The sequence below is a fragment of the Macadamia integrifolia genome, unplaced genomic scaffold (genome assembly GCF_013358625.1).
Source record: "Macadamia integrifolia cultivar HAES 741 unplaced genomic scaffold, SCU_Mint_v3 scaffold_113A, whole genome shotgun sequence".
Lineage (NCBI taxonomy): Eukaryota > Viridiplantae > Streptophyta > Magnoliopsida > Proteales > Proteaceae > Macadamia > Macadamia integrifolia.
Window position 1 is genome coordinate 213,698 of NW_024870617.1, and position 8,575 is coordinate 222,272.

An 8,575-nucleotide genomic window follows, 5' to 3' on the forward strand; every position below is an offset into this window, starting at 1 on the left:
CCACTGAGGAACAATTTTGAAATTCTCATGAGTTCAAATTATTTCAATAAAATTCAATTGTAGGAGTCAAGATATTGGCTAGTTATAACTGGAATTATATTAAAAAAAAATTTTTTTTCAACAATTTATAGGTATTGGTGCTGGATGAGATCATCTAGATAAAGTTAATATCTTGGAAACAAACATGGGAAAAATTTTCCATTATGTTTTTCTTCTGGGGAACAAAAATTGAAATTTTTATCTGAATATAAGTGAATGTAAATTTTATATATTAAAATTTTCGTGTAAAATTTTACACCGAAATAGGCAGAGTGGAATGTGTGTACTATGACCGGAAGACAATTTAGTCCAAAAATATCCTCTGCGCGTGCCTAGATGCTCTTAGCCATCCGATGTTCAGCACATTGTCGCACTCATTGCAGAGAATAATCACTCCTATTTAGCAACTTATAACCCATAAATATGTGGGAATACTAAATAGACTACTAAAGACCATAAGTATGAATAAGTATGAATTAACAAAACAGCAAATCAGTCACAGAATTTAAACCTCTTTATTATTTATTAATGGCTACGTTGAGAAACATAATAGTTTGAAATGTGTTAATTCCCATAAAGATACGACATTATAGGAATAGGGGGAGGGCAATACAAATAGGGATTGAGCTCCTCTGTGGCGCAACTACTAGTCAGTGTAATAGAGAAAGGGTAGGAGAGTCTGCAAGAGCAGGAAGATGACAAGAATGGCTACCCTCATAGCTCCTGACCACTCTTCACCTTTGGAAGATGCAGAGGCTCTCAGGAAGGCTTGCCAAGGTTATCTGTTTCTCTATCTATCTATCTATTTATTTATTTATTTATTTTTGTTTATTGTTTTGATTCATGATTTTTTTTTCTCAACCTATGGGCCTGGGGAACGCTTTATTTGCAGGGTTCTTTCTCCCTAAAATAAAATAAAATAAAAATACATGTGTCGCACCGAGAGCATGTGAAAGAGTCCGCATAAGATAGTGTGTCGATCTTCTCCACAAAACTTGCTCCGTCACATAAAGAACAAATTTACACATTGTGAATAATTTCTAAATAGCTAATGAGGAAAATATTCTCATAATGCCACTGTGTGGGTCACTTTTGCACACCCCTTCGGTTTTATTGTTCATCCAGAATAGTGAAATGTCTAAAATAGCTTCTCTGGACTATTTGAAAGGGGGAACACTAGGACACCCACATCAGAAGACGCCCTCTCCAATAGATAAGATCTCTCCTTTTCAACTTCTATATATTGAAAATTCGATTTCGGAAACATTTTTGTTAGGATTTGGAACAGATGAGAAGGCCATAATCTCAATACTTGGGCAAAGAAATGCTGTTCAAAGGAAGCTAATCAGGCAAACTTACGAGGAGCTTTATCAAGAGGATCTCATCAAGTGCCTTCAGTATGAACTTTCTGGGGACCTGGAGGTTTTACTATTGATGCTTCAACTATATACATCTCACAAAGTTCATCTTTTCTGTATCCTTTCATATGCACATCTTTATAACCCAAAATGAAACATAGAATTGTAACTTAATTTTTGTGTGAGCATAGAAAGCTGTGTACCGGTGGATGCTTGATCCTGCTGACCGAGATGCAGTCTTAGCTAATGTGGCATCGAGTTATTCAATACCTGACTACAGAGTGATAGCTGAAATTGGATGTGTTCGTTCTCCTGATGAGCTTTGGGCAATGAAAAAGGCGTACCATTTGCGATACCGGCGTTCCCTGGAAGAAGATGTCGCCTCCCATACGGAAGGCGATTTTCGTAAGGCGATGGACTCTATGACCTATACATTGTGGATGATTTGGTATTTAGGAGTTGATTATGAGAAAAAGATTATTACTACGCTGTCCTTGTACAAATTCTTTTATATCCTTCCTTACATAATAGATAGCAAAGTTCACACTTACACTCTCTCTCCTATTCTGAACATGTGGGGCCATATAGATGATACCATTTTTCAACCTATCATTGGTGTAGTGTGCTGATTCTTTCTTACATTACCCTTGATTATTTATGCAATTGCTACTTATTATTCCCTATTTCATGTTTTGTTTTACAGCTTTTGGTTGCTTTAGTGGGTACCTATAGGTATGATGGTGATGAGATAAATGAGAGCTTAGCCCAGACAGAGGCTGGTATCCTTCATGATGTGATCCAAGAGAAGGCCTTTAATCATGAAGAGAGAGTTAGAATTTTGGGCACAAGGAGTAAAGCACAGCTCACTGCAACATTCATAAGCTACAAGGATGAACATGGCACTGCCATCACCAAGGTAATGACTAGGAAATCTATTTAAGAGGCTGTTTATGATGTGTATTATCTGATTTATTTTAAATTTTCACTATTTTCTAGAGCCTATTGGGTGATCCTGCTGATGAGTTCTTAGCTACATTGCGCACTGCTATCAGATGCATCTATGATCCTCATAAGTACTTTGAGAAGGTAAGATTCATTAAACAAAGTGACAAAAAGAGCAACTGAGTACATCAGGCTCCCACTACTGCAGGGTCTGGGAGGGCATTAATCAGAGTGGCAACAACATTTTAATTTACATACATTTCATATTCAATGTTCCAAAGTTAACTTGTTCTTATATTGTCTTCTGGTTTTGTATTTCAGGTGTTGCGAAAGGTGGGGACCGACGAAGACGCACTCACACGTGTGATTGTTACGCGTGCAGAGAAGGATTTGAAGGACATCAAGGAGCTGTATTACAAGAGAAACAATATAACTCTTGAGCATGCCATAGATAAGGAACTGAAGTGCATTAGCTGTCCTCTTCCAATATGTATCCAATATAGCTTCAGGCTGTGTTTGGTGTGGAAAGTTCTAGCTCTGAGTCTAGTTAGTCTTATTGATGGAAACTTGTTTGTTTGAATCATTCTCTGGTTTATAGTAGTAATATTGTAGTAATTCTTTGGCACTACAACCTCTCTAGTTTGTGTGGTGCTTGAAGAACGGACTCCATGTTTAATGTTCTTAATGTGGCACGTAGGCTTCTAAGCATTATAATTCCTTTATAAATATTGATTTTGGCTATATTTTGAGATTTATCTTAGCTGCCAGATTTTACTATCATCTACATTGAGTTAAATAAGGAGATTAGTGAGGGTGCACCTTGCATAATTGAAATGTGTGTGTTCCTCTTTGTTACAGAAAAGAATAAAGTCAAGACCTAAATATAATATCTTTCCTATTAAAAAGAAAAAAAGAACAATAGGAAAAAAAAAAAAAAAAGATCAAGAGCTACGTCAAACTTATGGTTACCTAGTATACTATTGTAGGTATGAGCCATCAGTGGTACAATAATATTTGTTGGGATACTCCTCACATGGTCACATTAATGATGGGCCCCACATGTTCAATTTATTTATTTATTTATTTATTTTTGGATACATCCTAATTTATCTTATTATATGAGGATGGAGGGAAACTGTAAACTAGAAAACTTGAACCCAAAACCACTTAATAAGATGGGCTTCAATGCTCCACACTCTCCCAAATGCATTAGGCACTTTTTCACGCACCACATCTTCAGTTTATGACTTTCTTATTTCTTCGTATTTTATATGCAATAGGACATCAACAACTGAATCCACGAGGTGCTACTTTAGTGTATGAATGAATTTCTAGTTCAGAGTGCACAGTTCAAAGTGCCTTTGGGAATCGATTATATAAGATATCATCTTGTGCCTCGTTCAGGGAATTTTAGGGTAGCGTCTGATGAATGAAAAGCTCCATGCAATCTGTAGTAGAGGTGTGATACAACCCTATAAAAGAGATTGCCAAACTCGGATTGGTAGAAGACAATATTAACATGCCCAAACACAAGCATGACAAGTGCAAAATTTTCATTTCGGGGTGACTTTAGTAAAATGATGATATATTGTTCAATTTAAGTCGAAATGACTTGATTCCAATGTTTGCTGAATAAGGACTCATGAACTACAACTTTGATGATAAAAGTCTATTGAACAAGGACTCAAGTTGGTGCAAGAACAAGAACATAATTGTGAACAGACATTAAAATGCAAGAGAGATAGATTTGAGGCTGAAATGCAACTCTTTTAGGATGGTTACAACTCCAAAGAGGTCTTGTAACAATTCTAAGATGCTCGCGAAGTAGAAAATTCCAATTTTTCTAAGAAACTCTTCAAGGTTCAAAAGAAATGCACTGAGCAATCTTCATTCAAAATTCACTTAAAATTCACTGCCTTATAAGCTAGCTTCGGTGGACATTTATAGACAAATTAAATACTAAAATCTCAAGTTCTTCCCCTAAGATTCTAAGGCTAAGATTACATAAGAGAAGAAAAGAAAGATGATAGAGAAATCCCATCATCTTGCCATTCTTGGGTTTCCTACAAAAGTTTGTGTTGTCTAAGGTCTTAATGCAAGCTCCAAGGTTGAATATTGGAATATGTATAGTCTTTGCATTTTCCAAAACTAGCTTAAATACCAAAGAATTAAAAGTTCACAATTTGTGACGTCAAAGGAGCTGAGTAGAAATCCACTAAGGGAGCTAAAGGGATAGTCCAACTTAGGAGTATGTGACTTGACTATTTCTTACAGAAGATGGGCTGAAGTGGGCTAGGCTAGCCTTATTGGCCGGTTCTCCCTTTGGTGGTGTAGGGCTAGCTCTTAAGCACCCTCACGCACTTTGATGCAATCAGACCTCCATAGCACTTGGGTGACATACCGGTTTTCCAATATTTTGGCCATGTGAACTGGGCCTGCATCAATTTGAAGCACCTTGAGCTATGGGAAGATGGCTTTGAGAAAGTTAAACAAAAGAAAGGGAAAAGTTAATGTGGAGCAGGCTGGGCACAAGTCTGATTAGATTACCTCATCGTGAAAGTGATTTGATTCAAGTCATCTTATGGAATAGAATGCATTTGATCCCTAGATTTTAGTATCTCTTGGTATTAGTTTTGTTTTTAGTTAGGCAATTTCCAAGAGGGGAACTACCTATTTTTTTGTTGGTGTTTTTGGCTTACGGGCTAAATTTCTTATAACACCCATTTTTATTTTAATTTTTCTTCTTTAAACATTTTAGAAAAAAAAGGGCATGGATCAAGCCATCAAGGTGTCTCACTTGCATCCAAAGGTGTGTTGTGTGGTATAATTTTTTAATCCCTTGGCCACATATCTTTGAAGTATAGTTTCTCTTTGGAAGCGTGGGGTAGATTCCTTGAGTGTTTTGTAATAAGATGGGAGCAATAAGAATCACATGGTGCCAGTCAATCAAATAGGACCCCTCAACCGGTTACTCACATGTGCAAATGACATCAACTCCATAGGAGCCCCCCCCCCTCCCCCAAAGAGGAGAAGCTATGGCATTTGGATGGGCATCTTGCAAGTTATTAAAGAAAGTTTGGACCATTTAATTGTCAAATCTGACCACAAAGTACTGCTCTCTATCCTCATTGGCAAGCACATTGACACACCAAATTCAGTGATTCCTATCTTCCACGATATTACTTGTTTGGCATCGAGGTTAAAATCTATAAGAGATAAGAATCTATTTTAATCCTCTTGGTGTTGCTAACACATGTGAGTTGTGTGGCGTTCTTATCTCTTATAGAATCATGTCTCTTTTGTTTTATTCCAAGGGATGGAAATAATTTGGTTGACTCCCTTGTCATGAGGGTTCAGTCCTTAACGTGTAGGATTGTTTGGCTAATTTCCACTCCATGGCCTCTCGAAGCTTGTAATTCAGATTCCATATATACTACACTTTCTTATTAGTAAAGTTTTATTTACCAAGAAAAAAAAAATTGGAGTTCCTGTTTTATTCACATAAAAAACTATTAAAATAAATAAACCAAACAACGAGTTATATTTTTACTCTTATTGTCCTATTTGCAGTTGTAGTAATTTGCAATACTCCAAAACATACTCTCATACAAACTACATATATTTCATACACTATATTATTGTTCTCGTGATACAAATATATAGTAATCATGGTTGCTTCTGTCTTTATCCCCTTCCTCTTCATCTTCAAGTCCTAACATGTGCATTCTTTGTGGAAAGACTTTTCAGATGCATGAAATGTTTTTCAATAGTCCATCATCATTTTGCTATACTGTTGCTAGCTTGAATGCACTCGATCAAGTACTTTTCTTTGATGTCTTCATAATAGTGTAGGATTCTATCAACCATTCACATTAACACACAATGTTAGTAATCCTGACATTATCATCCAAGTTGTTTAATCACCAAAACATGCCATATGTGAGAAAATGTGGGACAAAAGCCAAACTTACCTACTACTCCAATGAGGTCTCCCAAAACTCTTTTGATACTCATAAGGAGTATTGGGTGTTTTTAAAATAACGTTGGATGTTATTGGAAGGAAAGTGACAAGATGGATATGTTTTTATGCTAACAAAACATGTATGACACCAATTATATGGATTCTATCACAACTTATAAGTTGTATTGAGTGTTTCTAGTAAAATATTGGATGCTTTTAGAAGGAAGTAACAATATGGGTATATTGTTACCCATATTGGATCTCTTCAACCTCGTCAATCAGTTTTTGGGTAGTGATTGATGCATAGAAAACTTCCCAAAGATAATACTATTATCCTTAAAGGCATACCCCTATCCTCAAAGTGTTGTCTTTGCGGATTAGATGTTGAATCTTTCAACCACATCTTCTTATACTACCCTTTCTCCATGGAAATATGGAAAAAAAATTTGGAGTGCTTTGGTATAACTTGGCTTAGGCATGTTGATCTTTATCAGTTATCTCGATGGTGGACTAGGAAAAGAAGAACTCTTTCGGTGAAAGATGCTTGGACCATAGGGCTTGTGGTGATTTAAGACAATATTTGGAGGGAAAGAAACATCAGATACCATGATGGTACTCATCACCCTTTCGTCCAAATTTTTGAAAAAATTAAGCAAGACCTTCAAGACGCTGGGTGTGGCATTCAGGGCATCTTTTCAGTCTGAAATAACGTTGGATGCTTTACCTAGTCCAGTTTTAGTCTATTGTAATTGAGGTTTTCTTTCCTGCTGATGGCCATGCCGAAGGTGGGGACAAAAAATCTCCTTCGATGTCTTTGTATTTTCCTTCATTAATAAAATCACTTTGAGCCTTTAGCCAAAAAAACAATATGGGTATATCTTTATGTGTACAAATACATGTCTATAAGAGATAAGAATGCCACATAGCTCAAAAGCTAGAAACACTAAGAGGATTGATCACCACACAACTCAAATGTACTGGCAATACCCACAACTCACATGTGTTGGCAACACCAAGAGGATTGCCAGCACATGTGAGCTATATGGCATTCTTATCTCTTATAGTTTCATATCAATTATTTAATTCTTTTTTGTTCTATTTATCTAATATCTCCCTAACTTTTTTTTTTTTTTTGAAAAGCTTTGATTATTTTTTCTATAGAACTTCTTATAGAAAATGCCCCCTCCATTGTGATTTTCTTTGCCAGGTCATTAAGCATATTGTAACGGATGACATTGATTATATCATAAATGGAAAAGATTCTAGCACTCAATATAAAGGCTTATCAATCTCAAACATGAATCGGAGAGAAAATTCAACATTCTTCGAACTCTATATATTTTTTTTCTCATCGAGAGCCATGTTATGTGTTTCTCCAGATACTGAACAAGTCTGGAATGTTTGAGCTCTATTTCGACCGTAGCTCTATGAGGTTAATATTTTTCATGCACACAGATATCTGTTCACCAATAGTTTCAAAATTTTGATTTCCTTATTGAGTTTTTGTTTGTTTTGGTTCAATCAGAACTGGCGAATGGAGTAGTACAAGGTTGATCATTAGTTTTAAGTCTTAAGGGCTATATCGATGTTTACCTTGCATACTAAAGAAGATCCATGGGAAGTAGTAATCCTCCTTAAGGAGAATTTACACATGCCTTCTTGTGCCTATAAACGCATCAAAGAAATTCAAGAAATAGCGGCATCCACTATGAGGAGAGTGCAAAACAAAACTTTGTACCCAATAGCCAATAAACCTAATTATAAAAATACTACATTGCCTTGGCATCTTATTTTCCATTGGATAAAATCATTTTTGGGTCAAAAGCGAGAGATGAGATCCACCACATCAAATGGTGAACACCAGAGATACAGATGAAGCAGTTCAAGCATTCATCAAGAAGGCCGGGGACATCATTCTCTTTGCTACACTTACTCTTTGGAACTTTCACTCATCCAGATCTGGCTAGCTTTTAGACAGTAGTTGCTGCCATCTCCTGACCTTCTACTGCTTCGTTAGATATAGATGGGCTTCGATTGCTCGAATCGTGGTGATCAGTTTGCTGGAAGTTCCAGAAGCACCGGATACTATTGAAATTCCAATAATTGGTGCCGAAACATCAAAGGCAGCAAAAACACAGTCAGGACGGTCACATTGAATAACATTGGCTAGGGTTTCAAGGTGACCGTATAGGCAGCTAAGATCCCATGGAGTGTGCAAATGTTGCAAATGGTTTTATCTTCGTCAACATGCTTTGTTTCGTATAACATGTAGATG

At 36.4% G+C, this 8,575-nt stretch overlaps 1 protein-coding gene across 1 annotated transcript; it reads left to right on the forward strand.

Moving 5' to 3' along the window:
• The first annotated feature begins 743 nt into the window (after positions 1–743).
• LOC122070808 (annexin-like protein RJ4) lies at positions 744–2,982 on the forward strand. Its single transcript, XM_042635034.1, has 6 exons — positions 744–816; positions 1,316–1,461; positions 1,589–1,845; positions 1,995–2,313; positions 2,394–2,483; positions 2,661–2,982. The coding sequence occupies exons 1-6, from the start codon at positions 744–746 to the stop codon at positions 2,916–2,918; spliced, it is 1,143 nt and encodes a 380-aa protein (XP_042490968.1). The 3' UTR covers positions 2,919–2,982.
• Positions 2,983–8,575: the final 5,593 nt, after the last annotated feature.

Coding starts and splice junctions, on each gene's coding strand:
- LOC122070808 (XM_042635034.1), top strand. CDS start 744: ATGGCTACCCTCATAGCTCCTGACCACTCTTCACCTTTGGAAGATGCA. Junction 817..1,315: donor TCTCAGGAAGGCTTGCCAAG/GTTATCTGTTTC, acceptor CATTTTTGTTAG/GATTTGGAACAGATGAGAAG. Junction 1,846..1,994: donor TATACATTGTGGATGATTTG/GTATTTAGGAGT, acceptor TAGATGATACCA/TTTTTCAACCTATCATTGGT.